The 26,849-nt window shown below is 37.7% G+C and overlaps 2 protein-coding genes across 6 annotated transcripts in view; one reads left to right on the forward strand and one right to left on the reverse strand.

Moving 5' to 3' along the window:
- The window catches only part of NF1 (neurofibromin 1), a 276,151-nt gene that overhangs the window by 63,210 nt on the left and 186,092 nt on the right, over positions 1-26,849 (reverse strand). The gene's annotated exons all lie outside the window — the stretch shown is intronic.
- On the forward strand, positions 14-9,209 carry OMG (oligodendrocyte myelin glycoprotein). Its single transcript, XM_028109135.2, has 2 exons — positions 14-6,857; positions 7,699-9,209. Exons 1-2 carry the CDS (start codon positions 6,855-6,857, stop codon positions 9,025-9,027), a joined length of 1,332 nt encoding a protein of 443 aa, XP_027964936.1. The 5' UTR covers positions 14-6,854; the 3' UTR covers positions 9,028-9,209.

Raw genomic sequence — 26,849 nt, forward strand, 5'->3', positions numbered from 1 at the left:
GTTTGTGGGGATGAGAAACTAAAATGCATGTTTGAGAATACAAAAATTTCCTTTTAGCTCTCACTGGAAACAGTAAAGCAAATCTGTTAAAACATCAAATGGGGGGGTGTTGGATTGGGGATATCTACTCTGAAAAAATAGGAGCATGCACCATAAACTGTAGACATTTTCTCATCTTGTTGGGAGAGCACAATTTTTAAAACTAGCCTCTTTAAAGAATTTCTTCTTTCTATGGCTCAAGCACCCAAACAAAAGAAATCTTATAAAGGAAAACCAAACCAAACCACATACACTAAACCATACCTCTATGGCTTCATTCCAAATTTGAATGATTTTTCCAAGAAAAACAGACTGTATCAAATACAGATGGTTCTCAACTTTCACTAATCTTATACTTTCTGACACTATAAACTCTTAAACCACTGTTCATATACAGAATTTCACCTTTCCTCCATTACCTGGTAAGTGATGAATCTGAGTTACCAGAGTAGGGGTGGGCCCAATCTTTGTCAGAGTCCATGTGGCAAGCGTTCCTTGGCTATGCTTGTGGGGGTACCAACCGGTGCCTGCCAAAGCGCTTCTTTGCCCAACAAGCACGTAATCTTCCTCCTTACCCTACCCTAACTCCCAGGGGAAATCTCACTCATAATGAAATGTGGTGGTCTTGTTGGTAGTTTGACCTTGAAGAACCCCTCATAGTTCTGGGGTTTTTCAGAACAAAATGTAGTATTTATTTGTAGCACTGGTGTTCAAGAAACTAACAAAGCTCCATCTTTAATAAAAAACGAGCAAGCTTTTGGACATTGAAATTTTATCTACAATGTTTCCCTTTAAATCTTTTAAACCATCCCTTACTGACCATTAAAACTTTTTATCTGTAGGAACACTTCCTTGAACTTATTTTTCCTGATGTTTATTCCTGAAGCATGTTTATTGTCCTATTACATTGGTTCTCTGTCTTCCACATTAAAATGTTTCTTTCATGTTGTTTTACAAACTTAGCACTTTAAAGGTTTATTTACCCAGCAGCAATCAGGAGTTCAAGCATTTCCTATTAATCTTCTGAACTGTAAATATTCTAGTTAGCTTAAGTAAGATACATTTAAGACTGATGCGCTTTAAAACATCATAACCCTCCCTCATTTTACATGTAAGATGATTACCTAAAGAGGCTCTTTCCACATGTTTGCTCTTCTTTCTCATCACCTTCTTCCCTGATCTCTTGAAGGATGGGTGCTGGGAAATATAGGGAAGTACCAACTCTTACAGATCAATCAGGAGCTCATGACCTGGTTAGAGTCTTATCTGATTTCTTCAAAACCTACATGCAGCTTTCTTTATTCTGATCATTGTACAACCGAAGAACAGACTCAGTGTCAGCAGCTAGTTTTTGGTTTTGTTTTGTTTTGTTTTAATTCTCTGCTGGGGGAAAAAATAATTCCCATTTACTGCATGCAATTTTTCCCCACTGAGGTCAGTGGAAGCTGAGGGGCCACAGAGTGGCAATCCTTGCTTAATCAGCAGAAAGAAATGCAAGCTAATAGAAGAAATACAGGAGAGAAGAAAATGCTAGAACAAAGAAAAACCTACAAAAAAGATGAAAGAACCAGGATCCAGAGCATTAGAGAAAGTTTACTTCATAAATATGGCAAAAGGACAAGGTACAGGGGAATAAAAAGTAGACTGAATTACCACACAGCAGTGGTGCTCTTACCTGATCAGCATTAACTAGATTCAGAAACAACCCTGAAGACCACCTAGTTCAATTCTTTTTATTTGCTCACTGCTGAGAAAAGAGGCCGAGAGAGTAGTGACTTGCTTAGTGGTGGTACTAAAAGTTGAGCCTATTCCCTGACTCCTGGTTCAGCACTCTTTTCACTTACACAGGACCAAAGGGCACCTACTTCACGCACTGCAGCATATATCTATATATATCATACATGTACTCCATTTGGGGTCGGTAGTGGGGGACACAATGACTTGACTTGTAATTGTTATTACCTGGTTCTAATAAAAAAAGTAAAGTACAAAATATCTGGGTACCTAGAATTAAAATATTATAATAATCATGTACTGTGATACGGATACATGATTAGACGAATGGAATGGAAAGTCCAAAAATAGATTCAAATCTCCAACCAGTAGAAAAAACTATGGGGACAATTGGATAGATATTTGGAAAAAGATAAAATTGGATCCATATTTCACACTACATTAGAATAAACACCAAACAGACCAGAGATCTAAATATAAAACAAAATTACCCAAGTACCAGAAGAAAATATGAAAATTCCTTTATAATCTGGAAGTGAGAAAAACCTTCCCAGCTGAGACTTAAAATCTAGAAGCAATAAAAAGAAAATTCCAGTTACATAAAAAATTTTCAAATGTCAAAAAAAAAAAAGGAAGAAAAGAAACAAACTTTACCACAATAAAGTCGAAGGTAAACTGGAAATAAAGGGAAACTGGAACTCTAAGGCAAAGGGCTAATATCTCTAAATTAAAAAAAAAAAAATCCTATTTAGGGGGAGGGAAAGACACACAACAGAATAGAAAAAATGTGCAAAACCTAAGACAGTCAAAGAAGAAAGAATCTAAATGGTCCCTAAAAACATACATAAAGATATACAACGTTCTTCGTAATAAGAGAGATGTATTTAAAATTACACGGAGATACTCTTACCTATGACATTGACATAAATCCAAAAGTTCCACAACAAAGTGTATGGTGAAGTGATACAGAACTGACACCCTGATACACTGCTGCTGGGACTGCAAAATGGTATGCACTACACAGACGAATCTGGTAACATCCAGAAAAGTCCCTTTTACTCAGCAATCCTATTTTTATTAATCTTTTTCAAAGATTCATTGGACAAAATTGAAATTACTTAGATGCAAGGGTATTCACTGGCATTATTTGTAATAACAAAAGTCTGGAAACAACCCAGACATCCATCAATAGGGACTAGTTGAATAAACCATGGTACACTCCCAAATGGAGTCCTATGCCTTGTGAAATGAACGTGAAAGGTCCCTGTATGCTGATGTAGAAAGATCTTCAAGATATATTCAGGAAAAAAAAGAACAGGATGTGTAAACACTAGGCGCGCCTGGGTGGGTTCAGTCAGTTAGGCGTCTGACTCCTGGTTTTGGCTCGGGTTGTGATCTCAAGGTCCTGGGACTGAACCCCACACTGAGCCCGCATTAGACTCCGTGCTCAGCATGGAGTCTGCTTGCCTGTCTCCCTCCCTCCCTCCCTCTCTGCAGCTTGTGCTCTCTCTCTCAAATAAACAAAATCTTTTTTTTAAAGGATGTATAACAGTATATTTAGTATGCAGCCCTTAATATAAGAAAAGGGATTAAGAACATATAATACATATTTTTGTATGTTTACAAAACAAAACAAAGGAAAAGAAATACTGTTAAAATAGAACCAAAAGCTAATACAAACAGTCACCAATAAGAGGAAGAGTGCAATAGGGTGAAGGGGATAGAGAAGCAAGATTTCCCTGAATATATCTTGTTATATAGTTTTGACTTAAGCAGTCCCTGGAAACTGATAACTGAAACTAAAGAACCTCACTTCATGTAAAGTTGGTGATATAAACATATAGAAAAAAACCTTATTTCAAGTTGCATTAGAGCACAGAATTGACTATCATCCTTAGTGAAATATATTCTAAGAACAGAATGGCAAAGAAATCTTAAATTTTATTCAGTAGTCTATAATCTAATTGTAGCAATACTGGCATTATTTTGAAACGATGACACAAATAAACAATTACATTAATGCTGTTAGGAACCATTTGTAGGAAATATGGGGGATAGAGGAATAAATTAAATGTTCACAAGGAAGCAAACAGATAAATCCAGATGACCAAATAACTGAGTTTTGGCAACAAGCCAACAGTATGGGGAGGTGAGACAAGAAACTGATCCACCTGGGTTTTGACCTGATAATTTCTATCTTGTCAGTTCGTCCATGCTATCAAATACTTTGTTCAGTACTCTAATTGTTTTCAGCAGGAAATTCAATCTGAATAGCCAACTATATTACTAAAAATAGAAAATATAATACTTTTACTCCCAAGCATGACAAATGTTATGAACTTAAGAAAGAAAGATAAACTATATACATATTATGACAAGCACTGAGTAATGTACAGAATTGTGGAATCACTATTTTGTAGATCTGAAACTAATAGAACACTGTATGTTAACTATACTGGAGTTAAAATTAAAAAGCTTAATGAAAAAATAAAATAAAATGGGAATCAGATTAAAAAAAAAAGACAAACTGATTAGGTTTCCAAACTGTTGATTACCATGGGACAGTTGTTTCCTGGCAGGCAATCTGTTATACCTTTCACAATGTTGGGGTAATATATCCTAGGACAGTGTGTTTCACAAAAGAATATGTAAATGAATGTACTGCTTAGTCTAGAATGTAATAGTTGCCTAAAGAGCTGTAATTCCTGACTTGACAGGCTTATCTAAAATACAATGTGTCTGAAATAATATCTAATATCTAAAATAAGTTGTAACAAATACTTAAGCCTATACAAAATTCTTATTTTTTGAGTAATAATAATATACTATTATTTTATTTCAAGAGAATTCTTTTAATATTTTATTTATTTGAGAAAGAGCGTGACAGAGAGCACGAGCTGAGGGTGGGGAGAGGGAGAAGCAGGCTCCCCACTGAGCAGGACCCTGGGATCATGACCTGAGCCAAAGGCAGACACTTTACCCACTGAGCTTAACCCACAGGTGCCCCTATTTCATGAGAATTTCTTAAAAGCATAAGGACAAATTGTTACAATTCAAATACATTAAAATGTTTCCTCTCTGAGAATTTTATAACAATTTTTGAATAATAGGAAGCAATTGGTATGTCCCCAAACTTGAAAGAGAAATACTGTCACTAATATTGTACTGGAATTTTCTATTATATACAGCAGAACCTAATCTCAATGAAGCCTAACCCCAAATTCATTTGAATCCGTAAGTTAATGAAATAACAAGTTCTTGGTTTAAAACAAAAGTACTGGTAAGTATAATGGAACTGGGTAACTCCACTTCCACACTGATGTAATGAGGCTTCCTAAAATTATAACAGAGATTTAAGTGTTGGTAAACTGACCCTCAACCACATCCTTTGAAGAATAAAAGTATAAACAGGAGCTAACATATAAGAAATCTAAATGTCAAAACAATCATTCCCTATTTCCACAACAATACTGCTGAATGTAGTATTTTTAACACATTGCTTTTAAGCACTAAGACCGATGACTGGTTTCTGAAATCCATAGAAAGAATCTTATTAAGAGTCCAAGGCTGAACTCTCCAAGTGGGAATAAAGCACCTAATCAATAATAAATTTCTAACACTGCAGACTTTTAAAACGTAGATACTTTTCGAGGAACATTAATTTTTTTTAAAAGATTTTATTTACTTATTTGACAGAGAGAGACACAGTGAGAGAAGGAACACAAGCAGGGGGAGTGGGAGAGGGAGAAGCAGGTTTCCCGTGGAGCAGGGAGCCCAATGCAGGGCTGGATCCCAGGACCCTGGGACCACGACCCGAGCCGAAGGCAGACGCTTAAAGACTGAGCCACCCAGGTGCCCCTATCTGCTTTCTTTTCTAAGGTAAACTGGTTATTCTGGAAATTAGATTTGAGTTTTAACAGATTATTTATACAATCAATCCACTAAAAAGTTAGGCAGAAGTTACTATAAATCTGGTCACATTTTATAAAACTCATGACCAAAAGTTTTGCCTTTGACATTATTTCATGCAATTTAAAAACTCTAAAATTGCTTTCTCAGTAAGACCAAATGTGAAACATTCTGAAGAAATCACCTAAGATTGATGCTATTATTTTTAAAACATAAAATCAAATAAATGGTCACTCCTACAGCATCGAAGATGTCTCTGGAGAAAACAATTCGTATACCCACTCACTGAACAAAGTAAAGCTGCATGAAGAAAAAAAAAATCCTTCACCTAAAAGACATAAAACATATTTGACCACATAAATTTAATTAAAAGCATATGATGCTCATTTAAAAATGTACTCTTGCTTGTGTGTAGTCTGGGTTAAATGATCCTTTGTATCAGAAGAATAAAGACAAAATAACCAGATGAAGTAGTTCAGTACTTCCAAAAAAGGAAGATGAAGGTTTAAGTGGTTGATAAATTTGAAAAGCTGATTATACGTAATAATCACCATGTTGGGGGAGCACATGAAAATGAAACAGATTGTATTATGTTATTTTAAAATGTGACATGACAACTGAACCATTTTAGAAGAACATGAAAAGGCAGGAGTTAAAAATAGTTAAATTAACGTCTTAGAAAACCATCCACAGGAAGGTCAAATTCATTTTCAACATTTTTCAATGTGTAAAAAGAATAAAGAGTAGAGGCTTTAAAAAGAACCACAAATTCTTCAAGAGGCAATGTTTGAATGTAGAACATGAGCTCAGACAAATACACAAAAATGAGTAAGGGCCAGGTCTAATGTGGATGAGGCACTATATCCTATAGCAAACCAGAGATATATAGGTCTGCTCGATGCTGTAAATTAAAAAAAAAATTTCTGGGGTCCATTTTGTTGCGTGTGCACCTCTTGCAATAAATTTGAGTCAGCACCAATGACAGCTCTGCAGTCCTCCTATGTGGCGCTGATCAGGTGGTTGCAGAGCTTCAGCTCACAGCGACACAATGCAGCTAGCTGAGCAGGCAAGCACAGCCCACAGCCAGAAGCGGTGCCCACTCTCCAGAACAAGGCGACCTTTAAGCTTAAGTTTCCCGGAGAAAATGAGATGCTGCTGCTGAAGACGACACTATGGTAAGCTGTTATTTAGATCAGTAAAAGACTGACTTTGGGATTTTTCCCCCCCTTTTTTAAAGAAAAAGTCAGTGTGAGGACTGAATATATATTCAGAAGCAAGTGCATGCACCAGAAATTTGCTGCATTGTCAGTAGAGGGGTTTCTTTTTAATATTCATTCACTTGGTGAATGTCCACATTGCTTTCTTTTAGCATTGGCACTGAAATATACAGAAAAAAATCACTATAAAATGCGAGGTTTAAGGGTAATGGTGTTGGTCTGAATTTTTCAAGTGCCTTAAAATGTTTTACAAGGATATATTTATCCTAAAAAGACAAAGATAAATATCAAAGTATTGTTTTAATATCTAAATAAAATCTTACTCTACATACACATTGACTATTACATTACTGCTGAGATTTAAAAACAAAAAAACCAAAAAAAACAAAACAGACTCGACAGCCATTTTTTCCTATCAGAGTAAGAAAGGATATTATCAAAAATAGTAATAGCTTAAGATTCTGACTCTTTCTATGCAGAGAATGCCATTTTGTAATGTACAGGCTCTAGGAAGATAAATAAGAAAGACTATCTATGGTAAAAGAAGGGAGAAGAGAAGGGAGAAAATGCAGAAGCAAGAAGGGGGAGAGAGTCTCTCTCTACCACATAGCCCCAATTGAAGGATTAAGCATTTGGACTATAAATGAAGGGGAGCTTTGTTAGTTTAATCACTGGAACAATTATAAAAGGACTCAACAACAAGGAGGTTTATTGAAAATTTTGCCTAATGCTAACTGACCCATGCAGATGCCTAATTGTGTTTGCATATTAAAAGAAGGGTGTATCTGTTTGTTTCCAGGCTTTGATGGAATATCAGATATTGAAAATGTCTCCCAGCTTGTTCATCCTTCTGTTTCTCACACCTGGTATTTTATGCATTTGTCCTCTCCAATGTATATGCACAGAGAGGCACAGGCATGTGGACTGTTCAGGCAGAAACTTGACTACATTACCATCTGGACTGCAAGAGAATATTATCCATTTAAATCTGTCTTATAACCATTTTACTGATCTTCATAACCAGTTAACCCAATACACCAATCTGAGGACCCTGGACATTTCAAACAACAGGCTCGAAAGCCTGCCTGCTCAGTTACCTCGGTCCCTCTGGAACATGTCTGCTGCTAACAACAACATTAAACTGCTTGACAAATCTGATACTGCTTATCAGTGGAACCTTAAATTTCTGGATGTTTCTAAGAATATGCTGGAAAAGGTTGTCCTCATTAAAAATACACTAAGAAGTCTTGAGGTTCTCAACCTCAGTAGTAACAAACTTTGGACAGTTCCAACCAATATGCCCTCCAAACTACATATCGTGGACCTGTCTAACAATTCCTTGACACAAATCCTTCCAGGAACATTAATAAACCTGACAAATCTCACACATCTTTACCTGCACAATAATAAGTTCACATTCATTCCAGATCAAGCTTTTGACCACCTCTTTCAGTTGCAAGAGATAACCCTTTACAATAACAGGTGGTCATGTGACCACAAACAAAACATTACTTACTTATTGAAGTGGATGATGGAAACAAAAGCCCATGTGATAGGGACTCCCTGTTCTAGCCAAATATCATCTTTGAAGGAACATAACATATATCCCACACCTTCTGGATTTACCTCAAGCTTGTTCACTGTAAGTGGGATGCAGACAGTGGACACCATTAACTCTCTGAGTATGGTTACTCAACCCAAAGTGACCAAAACACCCAAACAATATCGAACAAAGGAAACAACGTTTGGTGCCACTCTAAGGAAAGATACCACCTTTGCTAGCACTGACAAGGCTTTTGTGCCCTACCCAGAAGAGACATCCATAGAAACCATCAATTCACATGAAGCAGCAGCTGCAACTCTAACTATTCATCTCCAAGATGGAATGGTTACAAACACAAGCCTCACTAGCTCAACAAAATCATCCCCAACACCCATGACCCTAAGTATTACTAGTGGCATGCCAAATAATTTCTCTGAAATGCCTCAACAAAGCACAACCCTTAACTTACGGAGGGAAGAGACAACCACAAATGTAAAGACTCGCTTACCTTCTGTGGCAAGTGCTTGGAAAGTAAATGCTTCATTTCTCTTAATGCTCAATGCTGTGGTCATGCTGGCTGTTTGAGGGTCTGCATTTTTTGAAACTAATGAAAGAACTCTTCCCTGATGTATAGTTGGGAAAATATGCCCCTACCTAACCAGTGATTCAAGCTATATAAGTATTCAAGAAAGCCAGTCTTACATTTCTGACTCTGATGTAAATGAAGTAACTTGTCTTAAATAAAAGAAGTGCAAAATGTCTTGGTACTTGCTGCTATTTTACTGTCTTAATTAAGTAAAACTAATGAGTTTCTTTCTTTTTAATGAAATGTTTTCTTTTTAAGGCTTCAATTTATTGCACAAAATATAAAGCATCTAAACTTTAATATGTATTTTATGTATGTTTACACTGTCAAACATCTGGGAAAAAAAAATAAAAGGTCTATGCTCATAACTGTGTCATTTGGCTTCCTAGTCATACCAACTTCATCTATTTAGTAGAATCAAAATGACCTAACCATTTCTGTTCTGGGGTACCTTGGTAAAGTCTTTATGGTAAATGAAATATTGGAGGTAGCCAAGGATTTTGCCACTAAAGTATACTGTGGTTTCCACCCCATGAATGGTTATGCCACATCATTATTTTACACACAAGCCATAATTGTTTCAAATCTAAATGATGTCCTGCTTCTGAGGAACTCTTGGCTACTTTACAGATTATATAATGGACAAAAGCTCTTCAAAAAGCTAGAAGACACTAGGCCTTGCATTTTAATAAGGAAAGTTTAATGGCTTTGTTTTTTGCATTTAAGTATTGGAAACACAATAAAAAGTCTGGCTTTAAAGACATGTAAAGGAACAGTTTTAGTGCATATTTAATAAACCATTTATTAATGGAAAATTTAAATATTTACAAAATTAGGGGCGCCTGGGTGGCTCAGTCGTTAAGCGTCTTGCCTTCGGCTCAGGTCATGATCCCGGGGTCCTGGGATCGAGCCCCGCATCGGGCTCCCTGCTCCACGGGAAGCCTGCTCGTCCCTCTCCCACTCCCCCTGCTTGTGGTCCCTCTCTCGCTGTGTCTCTCTCTGTGTCAAATAAATAAATAAAATCTTTTAAAAATAAATAAACAAATAAATATTTACAAAATTAAAAGTCTTCTACATACAGGAGAGGGAAATTTATCTTTTGCATATCAGATGTCAGAATCTGACTTATCTAAATGAAAAATAAGAATAGTTTCAGGATAAAATCCTGGGCATCTAAGAGACATGGGCAGTACTAAGGAAGAGACAGGAAAAGGCAAGGAGAAAGGGAAAAAGGATGGGATTCATCTCTACAACCAGGAAATGAGCCCAATAAAACACACAACAGGACTAAGGCCGGGCACAGGACGGATCTTAACACTCCACATCAAACTGCACTGGGATACAACTAGAAGAAAATAGAGAATTTCCTACAAATACAAAAGTGAGCCACCTTATGAATTTGAGACAAATGTAAGTAATAGCCAAGAGTCAGAAAAAGAAGCCCTGAAACAAGCTAGATTAAAATGCAAGAAAGAGTAACTAAAACAGGTGGGCCACAAATGAGGTATTTAATTTGTGAGACACAAGGAAGAATCTATTTCAAGCAATTCCTAGAGTTGGGAAAGAGTCCAGAAAGAAACTTTTATGCACCTTCCTAAGACATTTTAAAATAAGGTAAGACTTCTTTCCAGGCCTGGGAACATTTCTACTCAGAGAGAAAAAAGTAGTAACCCTCCAATGTGCTCTTTTTTTTTTTTAAAGGACCAGGCTTATGGAAAAATTACTGTTAAACTTCAGTAAAGCAATTCCTTTCCTGTGCTGACTAGTTAGTACCACGGCTCTTAAACACTTCTCTGCCCCAGCAAACCTAACTCACTATGTCAGGGAAGAAAGGGGGTTATTTGGAAAAGTCCCCAAAATGATTTTAATTTTCACTAGCTTTCCCAATGGGCTGTTCTCACTCCCTCCCAATCACTGATCTAGTATCTTCATCAGAGGTGATAAAGGCTAAGTGCCCAGATATTTCCTACTCTACCACAAACTTGTGTCTTGTTTCAAAAAACACCTATCCTGAGTTTCACAACAAGTAGGTGTCTTTCACTGAGGGTGCAAAATATACAATGCTGTCTCAGAAATACTACGGGGAAAAGTGACAAGAAGGTGAAATTATGGATAACAGCATTAGTAGCACCTATGGATTATGCCAATCTTACTGACTTGTCCACAAAATGCAGAGGAAAAAACCCAGTAAATTTACAAGTACAAAGCATGTCACCTACACCGACTCTAAGTCCTTAGAAAGAAGTTATTACCTAGCCTTAAAGTAATTAGGCAAACTTCCTTCTAAGGAAATTGTGTTCTTATCATTCATTACTAATGGAGGAGACAAGACAAGAACTAATGAGTTTCTTTTTAATGAAATGTTTTCTTTTTAAGGCTTCAATTTATTGCACAAAATATAAAGCATCTAAACTTTAATATGTATTTTATATATGTTTACACTGTCAAACATCTGGGAAATTTGCCACTAAGACAAGAACTATTATATTACTGGGCTCCATAAACATTTCAAAATGCATTAGTCCTCTCAAGCTCCTAAGATATGTATCCATCCATCCATCCATCCATTCACCCCTAAAGCTTGGTTCTATTTTACAAGTAACTTTTGTTTCTCGCCAGTCAAGAGGATCCAAATAAGAGCACAAATTAAAAGCAAATGCAATAAGGGATAAAGTACCAGTGAAGAGTGTGTGCTCTGGGGTCTAAGGTTCTAGGCCTACAGTCCTCTGCTCTACTGACTGAGCTATCAAAGGAACCACGAAGGTTCTAGGCCTAAATCTTGCCTCTGTCGTTTCTCAGCTGTACAATTCTGGACAAGCTACCACTTCTCTAGGTCACAGTTTCCTCATGCTTAAAACAGGCCAGCAGAACTTACTCACAGTGTTTTTCTTGAGGACCAAATTGTGTAATTTGCAGAGAGCCTTATCTCAGTGTCATGGCCCCCTATACTCTACATGCAGTAACGTTGCTGCTATTGTTCAGCTCATTATCACATGCATATATCCAAGCCCACTGCTTTTGAGAAATTCATGCATGCAGAAATACCCAAGCTGTACACCCTGTCAGCAATAAAATGAAAGGGTATGTGTACTTCAGTCTCTGCTCTTCCACCCTCCAGAATTCAGGCTCACATATTAGTGGAATAGGGAGCCAGAAGAAAGCCACAGAAACATTCATTATCGCATTGGAATAAGAAGATGTCTTCTTTGGCTCAGTTAAAAGATCACAAGTACGTGCTATTTGGTTCTTCCACAGCAATGCTCTGGAGCAGCAGCAAGTTCCTTCAATGGACACCAAAATGTTCGATGAAAGTCACTCCAAGTCTTTTGAAAGATTATTCCTTGTGAAATACATTTTAAGAACTAGATAAACAGGGCACCTGGGTGGCTCAGTTGTTAAGCGTCTGCCTTTAGCTCAGGTCATGATCCCAGGGTCCTGGGATCAAGCCCTGCGTCGGGCTCCCTGCTCAGCGGGAAGCCTGCTTCTCCCTCTCCCACTCCCCCTGCTTGTGTTCCCTCTCGCTGTCTCTCTCTCTGTGTCAAATAAATAAATAAAATCTTAAAAAAAAAAAAAAAGAACTAGATAAACAACGATACCATGCATTGCAAACCACCAGCCAACATCATGGTTAAAAGTGAAAAGTTAGATTTCTCCCATCCAAGTACTAACCAGGCCCGACCCTGCTTAGCTTCCGAGATCAGACGAGATGGGGCGTGTTCAGGGTGGTATGGCTGTAGATGAGCAGTTAGATTTCTATTAAAATTAGAATCAAAACAAGAATGCCCATTATCATCAATCTTTTCAACAGTATTTGGGAAATTCTAGAACAGGAACAACAGATACAATTACATGGAAATAAGAAACAAAATTATTAATAATAGACTGAAATAACTGCCTATCCAAAGGATTCCTTGGGAATGCCTTCAGAAGAATAACCTTAAATAACGAATGAAAAAAATATGGAACCACAAATGATTTTCTCATATACTGGAAGCAAATAATTAGAAAATCCCAGAAGAAGATACCTTTTATGGCAGCAACAACAAATCAAATCTACAATGCCAAGAAATAACATTCACGTGAAATGTGTAGGACCAAATGGGGAAAAGCTAAAAAACATTAATGAGAGGTATTAACCGAGAGTTGATGGAGACGATAGATAAGAGATTTCTCCATTCACCTATTCTTTCACTCCGTAGACATTTACTCAGCACCTGGAATGTACCAGGCATCAAGGCTAAGGACAAGAGACACACCTTGACTGATACTGCAAAGATGAGATTATTTCCAGCATCATTCATGGATTAAACCAACTCCGACAAATATTCCAATGAAATTCTTTTTGGAACATGACATGAAACCCTTAAATTCATCTGGAAAAATAAATAACTAAATAGAAAAAAGAAGAAACAGTAGAGGTTTCTTACACTTTCTCTAGAGGAAAACACATCTCAGCTCTAATAATTAAGACAGAATGGTAGGGTCATAAAAATAGAAAGGAAGATAGCCATAGGATAGAAATGAAAGTGCAATCTGAGCACAGTGCACAGGAGAACTCCATTTCCTCACAGGGTGGTTGTGAGGAGTGAGGACAAAATGAGATAATTCATGCAACATGCTCAGAACAGTGCATACCACATGGTAAATTCCTAAACATTGTTAACTTGAGAAGGAAAAAAATCACAAATCACATGGCAAGGGTAAGACTCCACAAAGAATGCTAGGGAAATTGAAACACAGCCCAATTAACACTCACTTCATGTGATACACCTATACAGTGAACTAAAAAGGACAACATTAAAACAAAGGAAGTCTTAAAACCATCAAAAGAATTTACACATATTTATAAATCTCTGGGTGACTTTCTTTTAAAAATTAGAAACAGAAAAAAAAGTCACAAAAAGTCATCAACAGGTTTGTCTATACAAAACTCCCAAATTTCTTTATGCTGAAACAATAAGCCTAATAAAAATATTCAAAGAGAATACCATAAAGGAGACTGTTAATCAAAAGCTCACAAAATTGATAAGAAAAATATTTAGATTCCCAATGGATAAGTGGGCAAGGGACATAAACAGAACATTTAAAAGACAGGAAATACGGTGACTGATAAATATCTGAAATTACGGCCTACCACATAATAATTGAGAAATAAAAATAAAGTATGATACCATTCTCATTAGTAATTTGGCAAGCAATTTTTAAGAAATAAAAATCAAGCCTGGGGAAGACACCACGAAACAGCTACATTCACATATTGCTACAACTCCTTTGGACAGCAATTGGCAATTGTGATGAGAAAACAGCTATTTTGAGTTGCTGCCTAGGTATTTTGCAGTATGACAACCCTGCACAAACCCAGAGCCTGGACATTTAGATAAGGACCCGAGCTTGGGATTTCTACCACAAGTTCCTGCTTTGCTTTTCCTGGGGCACATTTTTAAATAACTGCTTAGAGTTGAGCCCATGAAAAGTTAGTGACTGTTACCCCAACCACCTTCTAAGTAATAGGTGCTTGCTACCCCGTACTCTGTGCTCTATTTTCTGCTTGCTGGTAACCTGGGATAGAAGACTGCCTTTCCTCCGGGTCACTGTGCATCCTCCTCCAATAGTTCTGGGATCCGTAAGTAATAAATCTTGTGACTTTACTTCCTTTGAGTGAGTCTACTGAAACAAATCAAATCAAAACAACCCCAGGGTTTTCATTTCTCCAAAGCAAAAGCCCGCATGCTGAGGGAGCTCCCTGCCAACCCTGTGTAGGTGGTTTTGTGCCTCCTCATTCAGCAGGTCATAATCTGCATACTCTTTTTTTTTTCCTTATAATCCACTCTGCCACCCTTTTTAATCGAAATATAGTTGACATACAATGTTATATTAGTTTCAGGTGTACAAAAGTGATTCGACAATTCTATACAGGGCTTCTAAGTGCTCAAGTGAAAGGAAGAGTCACACACCTCTCACTGTAAATCAAAAGCTAAGGGTACCTGGGTGGTTCAGTCAGTTAAGCAACCGACTCTTGATTTCAGCTCAGGTCAGATCTCAGGGTCGTGAGATTGAGCCCCGCATTGGTTCTGTGCTCAGTAGGGAGTCTGTTTGAGATACTTTCCTTCTGCCCCTCCCTCCACTCATGCTCTCTCAATCTCTCTAAAATAAATAAATAAATCTTAAAAAAAAATAAATCAAAAGCTAGCAATGACCAACTTTAGTGAGGAAGGCATGTTGAAAGCCAAGGTAGGCTGAAAGCTAGGTTTTTTGTGCCAAAGAGCTAGCCAAATTGTAAATGCAAAGGAAAAGTACTTGAAGGAAATCGGAAGTACTACTCCAAGTGAACACACGGATGGTAAGAAAGTGAAACAGCCTGACTGCTGACATGGAGAAAGTTTTCGGGGTTTGAATAGAAGATCAAGCCAGCCACAGCAGTCCTTTAAGCCAAAGCCTAATCTAGAGCAGGCCCGAACTCTCTTCAGTTCTATGAAGGTTGAGAGAGGTAAGGAAGCTGCAGAAGAAAAGTCTGAAGCTGGCAGAGGTTAGTTCATGAGGTTTAAGAAAAGAAGCATTTTCCAGAACAGAAAAGTGCAAGGTGAAGCAGCAAGTGCTGAGGCAGGAGCTGCAGCAAGTTCTCCAGGAGACCCAGCTCAGATCAGTCGTGAAGGTGGCCACACCGAACAGCAGATTTTCAGTGTAGATAAAACAGCCATCTATTGGAAGAAGATGCCATCTAGGACTTTCATAGCTAGAGAGAAATCGATGCGGAGCTTCAAAGCTTCAAAGCACAGGCTGACCCTCTTGTTAGGGACTAATGCAGCTGGTAACTTTAAGTTGAAGGCAATGCTCATTTATAAATCCGAAAATCCTAGGGCACTTAATTATGCTAAATCTACTCTGCCTAAGCTCTACAAGTGGAACAAAGCCTGAATATCAGCACATCTGTTTACAACATGGTTTTACTGAATATTTTAAGCCCACTGTTGAGAACTGCTACTCAGAAAAAAAGATTCCTTTCAAAATATGACTGCTTGCTGACAGTGCATTTGGTCACCCAAGAGCTGTCATGGAGATGGACAGAGTAATGTTTTCATGTCTGCTAACACAACATCCATTCTACAGCCCATGGATCAAGAAGTAATTGTGACCTTCAAGTCTTTTTTTTTTTTTTTAAAGATTTTATTTATTTATTTGACAGAGAGAGACACAGCGAGAGAGGAAACACAAGCAGAGGGAGTGTGAGAGGGAGAAGCAGGCTTCCCGCCAAGCAGGGAGCCTGATGCGGGGCTCGATCCCAGGACCCTGGGATCATGACCTGAGCCGAAGGCAGACGCTTAACGACTGAGCCACCCAGGCGCCCCTGTGACCTTCAAGTCTTAACAAATACATTTTGTAAGGCTATAGCTGCCATAGATACGATTCCTCTGATGGAACCGGACAAAGCAAATTAAAAAATTTCCGGAAAGGATATACCATTCTAGAAGCCATTAAGAACATTTGTGATTCATGAAAGAGGTCAAAATATCAAGATGAACAGGAGTTTTGGAAGAAGTTGATTTTTTTTTAAGATTTTATTTATTTATCTGACAGAGAGAGAGAGTGCACAAGCAGGGGGAGGGGCAGAGGAAGAAGCAGGCTCTCTGCTGAGTGAGGAGCTTGACAGGGCACTCGATCCCAGGACCCTGGGACCATAACCTGAGCCGAAGGCAGACGCTTAACTGACTGAGGAACCCAGGTCCCTGGAAGAAGTTGATTTCAACCCTCATGGATGACTATAGGGGTTTTAAGATGTCAGTGGAAGAAGTAACTGCAGATGTGGTAAAATAACAAGAAAATCATGATTAGACTAGAAGCGAAGCCTGAAATGTGACTGAATTGCTGAAACCTCATGTAAAACCTGAACAGATGAGGAGTTGCTTCCGATGGATGAACAAAGAAAGTGGTTTCTTGAGTTGGAAACTGTTCCTGGTAAAGATGCTGTGATAATTGCTGAAATAATAACAAAGGATTTAGAATATGACATGCACTTAGTTGATAAAGCAACAGGAGGGTTTCAGAGGACTGACTTCAATTTTGAAAGACGTTCTACCATGGGTAAATTGTTATTGAACAGCATCACGTGCTACGGAGAAATCATTCCTGAAAGGGAGTCAGTTGATGCATGAAAACTTCATTGTTGTCTTGTTTTAAGAAATTGCCAAGGCCACCTCAGCTTCAGCAACAGCACCGTGACCGGTCAGCAGCCATCAACATCAAGGCAAGAGCTTTCACAAACAAAAAGATTACAACTTGCTGAGAGCTCAAATGATGATTAGCATTTTTAAGTATCTTCAGTAAAGGTACACTGTTATTTTAAACATGCTATTATACACTTAACAGACTACAGTATTGGGTAAACATCACTTTTACATTCACTGGGAAACCAAAAACTCATTGGATTCACTTTACTGTGATGTTTGCTTCATTGCTGTGGTCCAGAGCTGAACCTGCAGCTTCTCCAAGGTAGGCCTAGACACTTGCATTAGCTAACGCTAGCTCCACAAGGCCAGTTTTATTCAGGAGTGTTCCCCCAACAAATCTAACCAGGTGAGCTCTTTTCCCTCCTTTAAACAAACAAAACCCCCCAAACATTCAAAATTTCCAAGTCTCAGCAGGATACAATCTAAACTCTCAATATGGTTTACTTATGGTCAGGCCCTTGCCTCCCTTTACAGTAAGTAGCATCTTCAAACTTTCCAGCTCTATCACTGTATAGTTCAAGCAAAATGTCTTTCTGTCCCTCTAGTTCACCATGCTCTCACTTGCCACCTGGCTTTCAGAGATACTGTGTGTCCTTTGTGGTGTACTACTTGCCCTCTTTTTCCCCTGGCAAACTCTTACTCATCCTTTTGATTTCAGTTTAGATATCCCTCCCTCCTAGGAGTTTTTTGACCATTTGATCTGAATTTATAAATATAGATGAAAGATATGTAATTGGTGGGCTAACAATGACCTACTTAAGACAGACCAAGTCAAACCTCTAAAAGTCTTATTCTACAGTCTAAATTTCTTCCATTAGGTCAAAGTAATAGCTTCAGAGTCTAGAAAAAGGAGAGATCTAAAAAAAGTTATGAGTGAAGGAAGGGGCACCTGGGTGGTTCAGTCGGTTTAAGTCTCCAACTTTTGGTTGTGGCTCTGGTCATGATCTCAGGGTCATGGGATCGAGCCCCATGTTGGGCTCCATGCTCAGTGGGGAGTCTGCTTGAGATTCTCTCCCTCCCTCTCCCCCCTCCCCCTACTTGCTCTCTCTAAAGTAAATAAATAAAATCTTAAAAAAAAAAGAATGAAGGAAGATTTGGCTAGGCAGCTACTTATAAGAAATTAGCTTTGGGCAAGTGTGAGTTACCTATGGAACAATTCCAGAGAAAGGTTAATTCTGATACTTGTGAACAACTTAGTACCAGCAGATTACTTGAGGGAAACCAGTCAGGGAAACAGAAACAAATGCCACCTCAACTGTTAATGTATTAAGCAGAATAGTTTGCTTCACGCTTTGGAAAGTGTTGTGCAAAGTGAGGTTTTAAAGAAGGTTTTACCTTAAAAAATGCCATTTTGGCTCAAAGCCCCAACTCCATTAAACATGTTTAGGAACTGGTGGAGACATATGCTCAATACACCTATTTATCCTTTCTATAAACTGTGGCCTGATATTATGAATTTGTTGGAAGTTATTGATGAGATCAAAGCACAAAAACTAAACACACGCACACGCTTGCGCATGCACACGCACACACAGAGTAAAAAGAGCAAAGGCTATAGGGTTCTTTTCTGATCAAAACAGTGTTCTAAATGTATTTAAAGCACATGGTGGTTTAAAAGAGCATGAGAGGTTTTCTCACCTATAGCCTGTGTTACTATCTTGGGCAAGCGATTCAATGTGTCTTTTGGTAAAAGTCTAGTCAAGAACATGTAATCCATACAGGTATTTTAAAGAATACATTATTGCTGTGCAAAAGCTTTTTATCTTGATGAAGTCCCAATAGTTCATTTTTGCCCTTGCTTCCCTTGCCTTTGGCAATGTTTCTAGGAAGAAGTTGCTGCGGCTGAGGTCGAAGAGGTTGCTGCCTGTGTTCTCCTCTAGGATTCTGATGGACTCCTGTCTCACATTTAGATCTTTCAACCACTTTGAGTCTATTTTTGTGTGTGGTGTAAGGAAATGGTCCAGTTTCATTCTTCTGCACGTGGCTGTCCAATTTTCCCAACACCATTTGCTGAAGAGACTTTTTTCCATTGGACATTCTTTCCTGCCTTGTCAAAGATTAGTTGACCATAGAGTTGAGGGTCCATTTCTGGGCTCTCTATTCTGTTCCACTGATCTATGTGTCCGTTTTTGTGCCAGTACCATACTGTCTTGATGATATCAGCTTTGTAATAGAGCTGGAAGTCTGAATTGTGATGCCACCAGTTTTGCTTTTCTTCTTCAACATTCCTCTGGCTATTCGGGGTCTTTTCTGGTTCCATACAAATTTTAAGACTATTTGTTCCATTTCTTTGAAAAAAAGTGGATGGTATTTTGATAGGGATTGCATTAAATGTGCAGATTGCTCTAGGTAGCACTGACATCTTCACAATATTTATTCTTCCAATCCATGAGCATGGAACGTTTTTCCATTTCTTTGTGTCTTCCTCAATTTCTTTCATGAGTAGTTTATAGTTTTCTGAGTACAGAAAGCTTTTGCACAGCAAAGGAAACAGTCAACAAAACCAAAAGACAACTGACAGAATGGGAGAAGATATTTGCAAATGACATATCGGATAAAGGGCTAGTATCCAAAATCTATAAAGAGCTTATCAAACTCAACACCCAAAGAACAAATAATCCGATCAAGAAATGGGCAGAAGACATGAACAGACATTTTTCCAAAGAAGACATCCAAATGGCCAAAAGACACATGAAAATGTGCTCAACATCACTTGGCATCAGGGAAATCCAAATCAAAACTTCAATGAGATACCACCTCACACCAGTCAGAATGGCTAAAATTAACAAGTCAGGAAACGACAGATGTTGGCGAGGATGCGGAGAAAGGGGAACCCTCCTACACTGTTGGTAGGAATGCAAGCTGGTTCAGCCACTCTGGAAAACAGTATGGAGGGTTCCTCAAAAAGTTGAAAATAGAGCTACTGTATGACCCAGCAATTACATTACTGGGTATTTACCCAAAAGACAGAAATGTAGGGATCCGAAGGGGTACGTGCACCCCAATGTTTATAGCAGCAATATCCACAATAGCCTAACTATGGAAAGAGCCAAGATGTCCATCAACAGATGAATGGATAAAGAAGATGTGGCGTATATATACAATGGAATATTACGCAGCCATCAAGAAAACCGAAATCTTGCCATTTGCAGCAATGTGGATGGAACTAGAGGGTATTATGCTGAGCGAAATAAGTCAATCAGAGAAAGACATGTATAATACAATCTCACTGATATAAGGAATTCTTAATCTCAGGAAACAAACTGAGGGTTCCTGGAGTGGTGGGGGGTGGGAGGGATGGGGTGGCTGGGTGATAGACACTGGGGAGGGTATGTGCTATGGTGAGCGCTGTGAATTGTGTAAGACTGTTGAATCAAAGAACTGTACCTCTGAAAGAAATAATACATTATATGTTAAAAAAATTATATGTTAAAATATGTTAAAAAAAAAAAAAAGAAGATAGTAAGAAGGGAAAACTGAAGGGGGGGAGAATCGGAGGGGGGAGACGAACCATGAGAGACTATGGACTCTGAGAAACAAACTGAGGGTTCTAGAGGGGAGGGGGATGGAGAGAGGGGCTAGCCTGGTGATGGGTACGAAAGAGGGCACGTTCTGCATGGAGCACTGGGTGTTATATGCAAACAATGAATCTTGGAACCCTATATCAAAAACTAATGAAATAATGTATGGTGATTAACATAACATAATAAAATTAAAATAAAGAATACACTAAATCATGTTTATTAAAGCTACATTTTAAAGATTACTGCTGTCCCTCGTTTAAGAGATTCTTGGGCAATCACCAAGATCAGAAATGGAAAGGACTGAACCCATAATGGTACCTAACTCCCCATGTATGGTTCACACTTCAAATAACGAGTTTACAAGGTTATTTATTTGTCCCATAGGAAATATGATTTAGCAGGAAAAAAATCAGATATTTGAATAATTCACATAGGTATCTCAAGGCCAAGTATCACATAAGTCTGATGAAATATTCAATACCAGGAAACGTAGTTTTTCACTTTGTGACTTTGTTGCCCACAGTCACCATTCAAACAAACAAACTGAACACTTCTGGAAGGCTGAAGGAATTAAAATGCCTGTCAAATCCTTGCCTCAACAGAAAATAAACTAAGGGGGCACCTCAGTCGGTTAAACGTCTGCCTTTGACTCAGGTCATGATCCCAGGGTCCAAGGATCGAGCTCCACATCAGGCTCTCTGCTTGGCGGGAAGCCTGCTTCTCCCTTTCCTACTTCTCCTGCTTGTTTCTGCTCTCGCTAACTGTCAAATAAATAAATAAAATCTTAAAAAAAAAAAAAAAAGAAAAGAAACTAAGACTGAATGGCTTTTCTTGAGAAAGAAAAAAGCAAAGTATCAGTAAGGGAAAACAAAGATGTCATCACCACAATAACCACCAGGAAGGCCCTCGTTTGCCAAACAAAGCCTTAGCAACCGTTACTGCATATAAGACATCGCATAATGTAAGAGTAACTGGCACAGAGCCACATCCACTTGCCAGTTCTATTACTTAGACAGCAGATATTCAGGGGTAGTTCCTCATACTGATGACAAATAAGCAAAGAAATGTTTAACAATGTCATCTATTGATAAGTTCTAATATCTCCTCATGGTATGGCTTTTCTACAATGATTACATGAAATTTTTCTTGCTTTAACAAAGTATTTACTTGGATAAAGTGCTAGAAGTCTTTTGTCCTGACTCTAAGTTAAAAAAAACAATAAAAGCTGCAGGACAGTAAGTATGAACTTAGAGACACTGTAAAGTTTCTTTAAAGCACATTTAAATTAATCAAAGCACCAAGGAGTCACCTGAAACTAGTAAAACATCTTCATATATGAACTATGAGTTGACTATAAACTGATTTTAATTTTTAACATAAATGTCACACATGATACAAGTATTACTGAGAGCCAGTTTGTAAGTTACATAAGAGAAAACTCATTTTAAACAAAAAATAATATTACTAAACTTGGTATCTTATCTTATCAAAAAAATTTCAAGTATGATGATTTTCCTGCCATATCTAAATAGACTTCAGACTTTGACAGTCCTTCCAAAAATTGTTTCCCTTAAATGTTGTGCTCAAAGGCAGCAGGATTTGAAGTACATCACCTCCAACAGTGACTCTTCTGAAAAGAACAACAGTCACTTGGATGTATTTATTCTTAGATGCTGGTTTTAGAATTTTTCCATGTTATTTTATATAATCAAACCTCTTCAGGACATCTTGGGATTATTTACTTTCAAGGATCATACACTTACACCAGAAGAGGTAAACCACAATTCATTAAAACAACAACAACAACAACTGGTGGGCGCCTGGGTGGCTCAGTCGGTTAAGCGTCAGACTCTTGATTTTGGCTCAGGTCATGATCGCAGGGTCATGAGATCGAGCCCCACATCAGGCTCTGTGCTCCCCACGGAGTCTGCTGGAGATTCTCTCTCCATCTTCCTCTGCCCCTCCTACCCCTCATGCCCGCTCTCTCTCTTAAATAAAATCTTTTAAAAACCTGTTTTACGTCATAGCAATACATGGACTGTAGCCACTAACCATATTATTTATAGTACATGTCAAGTCACAACTACCAGATTATTCAGAATCAGTCACTAAATCATCTTTGATGAGCAAACCAAAGCCTTGTTTCACTAACACCCAAGGTCACTATACTTCTATTAACCAATATCAGTATCAATATCACAGAAAACAAAATCACTAGAGAAATCTTTTGGCTCAATTCAGAACTCCAATTCTAATTGCTATTATTAAATCAAGTCTTCTTCCTTCAAATTATAGTCATGTGTGTCTATAATTTAAGCTGGTAATTAGTCTTAACATTATCACTGAATGATTATATATAACAACTAAAAGCTGGGTTCATTTATTAAGTGTTCTATGAATTGCCACATACTCTGATAGATTCTCTGTATCTAGATAAAAACATCTAGGGCTAAAAGTCCAAGAGGTGAACAGAAAATTTATATTCCATGCACCCTTAGCTTCACTGTGGCATTATTTAAAATAGCCAAGGGGCACCTGGGTGGCTCAGTCAGTTAAGCGTCTGACTCTTGACTTCCACTCAGGTTATGATCTCAGGGTTGTGGGATCAAGCCCCGAGTTGGGAATCCATGCTCAGTGGGGAGTGTGCTTAGGATTCTCTCCCTCTCCATCTGTCTCTCCCCCTGTGCGTGTGCATGCTCTCTCTCAAATGAATAAATCTTAAAAAAATAATAAAAATAAAAAATTAAATAGCCAAGACATGGAAGCAACCTAAGTGTCCACTGATGGACAAATGGATTAAGAAATGTCACACACACACACACACACACACACACACACACACAGAGAATATTCAGTCATAAAAAAGTATATCTTACCATTTATAACATGGATGGACCTTGATGACATTACACTAGGAGAAATAAATCAGAGAAAGCCAAATACTGTACGATTTCATTTACATGTGGATTCTAAAAAAACAAAAAAGTGAACTCATAGATAGAGAAGAGATTGGTGGTTGCCAGAGGCAGGGGCGTGGGTGAAATGGGTGAAGGTGGTCAAAATGTACAAACTTCCAGTTATAAAATAAGTAATTCCTGGGGATGTAATGTACAGCATGGTGACCACAATTAATAATACTGTATTAAATATTTGAAAGTTGCTAAGAGTAGATCTTAAAAATTCTCATCACAAGAAAAAATTTTGTAACTATGTGTGTGATGGATTTTAACTGGACTTATTGTGGTAATCATTTTGCAATATATATATATACAAATATTGAATCATTTTGTTGTACACCTGAAACTAATATAAGGTTATATGTCAATCATGTCTCAATTTAAAAAAGGAAGAATTATATTCTAACATGGTCATTGTTAAATAGTAATAGAATATGCAATGGTTTAGTAAGGAGGTATTTTACCAAAATTTGCCTAAAAGGGCAGAGGAGAACAAATGTTGATGAGGTTGTGGAGAAATTTAAATTTTTGTATAAACTGCTGGTGGAAATGTAAAATGAAAAGTTTTCCAAAGCTGCTTTGGAAAACAGTTTGGCAATTCCTCAAAAGGTTAAACATCAAGTTACAATTCTACTCCAAAGATATGTACCTAAGAAAGTAAAAAACATATATCCAGACAAAAACTTATACATGAATATTCATAATAGCACATAATAGCAAAAAATGGAAACAATATCCATTACCAGATGAATGGGTTAACAAAATGTGGTATGTGTATACAATGGAATATTATTCAGCTATAAAAAAGAATGAAGTAATGATACATGCTACAACGTCCATAAACTTTGAAAAAACTGTAAACTAAAAGAAGCCAGTCAAAGAAGAGCACATACTGTATGAGTCCTTATGTGAAATGTCTAGAAGAGGCAAATCCATAGAGATATGGATGCCAGGGACTAGAGGGTGTGAGTGGGGTCCGAATAGAGAATTACTAATGGGTATGGAGTTTCTTTTTGGGGTGATTAAATGTCTAACTTAGACATAAGTGCACAACTCAGTAAATATACTAAAAACCACTGAATTGTATACTTTAAAAAAGTAAATTTTAAAATATGTGAATTCGAACTCACTATAGCTTTTTTTTTTTTTTTTTTAACTCACCGAGAGGGATAAGGGTCAGGTTACTGAGATGGGTCTTGAATCAAAAGTAGGAGTTTGCTCTATGTTAAAGGAAGGGCATCCAAGGCCAATGGTAAGATGGTCAGTGTTGCTGAAGCACAAGGCTAGGCCTTATAAAGTCTATATCATCCTTCTATGGACGTTACTACACACTGTGGTGGCTAGTCTTCTATTATTAAACTTAAATGACCAATTGAAACAAATGGTTTTAGGACTTTTTTGACCACTGTAAAAATAATGTACAGAATGCTCATTTGGCATTCTGAGCTTTCTGGGCAGACTTTTGTGTCTTTGCCCGCTCCTACAGTCTTCTTGACAACTGCTCTGATGATACCCTCAGCAATGTACCATTAATACCCTTTTCTGAGAACAGCCCAGAAGCACACAAGGCTACTTGGAACCACATCAATGACTGTTGTGGAGAAATCTAAATTTCAGATTTCCAAAATAAGGCCAGCATCTAGCTTTTTACCAAAATGATTTTCAACCTTCTGCTTTAGCTCAGCAACCTTGCAACTAATATGAGCAGTATAAAAGATTACGAAGAAACTTGTATGAGATGCTAAGGAACAAAGGCTTTATCTTATAAGTCAGTGGTTTTGTTGAAGTGTGGGACCCATATGATGTGGTGGTCTAAAAAATAGGCATTTAATAGTTCTATATTTCTTTTTTTACTATTATCTTTTGTTTACTGGTTTTCTAGTTATAGCAATCAATACTCACTTTCTATTTAAAGTATAACATAAATTTTCCTTTAAGAAAAAAGTCCAAAAAAAAAAAACCAATAAAAAATACTGAGACAATAACAGAAGTTTTAAAGAAACGGCAAAAATCCCAAAGGTAGTATATGAATGCCTTACACATGAACACTTAGCTAACAGGAGCACATAAAAGGTTTTACCTGGAAGTAACATGGTCATATTTTAGAGAGATCATTCTGGCAGATGTGGAAAATGGAGGGGATGGAGTAATATCCTGGTGACAAAGAATCCAATTAGGAAGTTGTTGTAATTGCCTAGACCAGAAATGAGCAAATTATGGTCCACCGGCAATATATTGCCTACATGCCACTTGGCTCTTAGATTTTTATTTTTTATTTTTTAAAGATTTTATTTATTTATTTATTTATTTGACAGAGACACAGTGAGAGAGGGAACACAAGCAAGGGGAGTGGGAGAGGGAGAAGCAGGCTTCCCGCTGAGCAGGGAGCCTGATGCGGGGGCTCAATCCCAGGATTCCGGGATCATGACCTGAGCCCCCTAACGACTGAGCCACCCAGGCACCCAGGCTCTTAGATTTTTAAAGAACTGTTCAAAACAAAGTAACTCCCCTCTCCCAAGAAAAAGAAAGAAAGAACAAGAAAATCTTTTTGGTTTGTAAAGCCTAAAATATTTACTACTTGGTCCTTCACCAAAATGTTTGCTAACTCCAGCTTCGACAACTGATTAAACTATAAACTGAGTTTGTAATATGAGGATAAAGCATAAAAAAATTTCTGAAGGAAAATCGGTAATACTTAATGTTAACATGCCAAAATTAGGTAACAGACTTACAGTATTATAAACTTAGGAAACAAACTCACTCAAAGACAGACATTTGCCCTGGGAATATGTATTTTGCAACTAAGGGGTAATGTGTTATTTTCCCTATGTTAGATTCCTAAAACGAAAAGGCTGGTATTTTAGCATAAAAGAGAAAAGTGCTTAAGTACAATTCTAAAAGGTATCACATTTAAGTCTAACATAACAGCCTGCTTATGCATATTTGCACATCCACTTTCTCAGGAAAGTTACAAATAGTTTCTAAAGAAAGTAACTGTCCACAATGAAAGCCACTTGGGCTACACACTCCTGAAATGTTTTAAATGTTCTACTTTTAAATACAGGTAAAAGCCCACTAGTAGCATGATAAAAATGTCAATCCGGAAAACCCTAAC

This window comes from Eumetopias jubatus, unplaced genomic scaffold, assembly GCF_037043125.1.
Source record: "Eumetopias jubatus isolate StellerSeaLion01/CBP00866 unplaced genomic scaffold, mEumJub1_p1.0 scaffold_10, whole genome shotgun sequence".
NCBI lineage: Eukaryota > Metazoa > Chordata > Mammalia > Carnivora > Otariidae > Eumetopias > Eumetopias jubatus.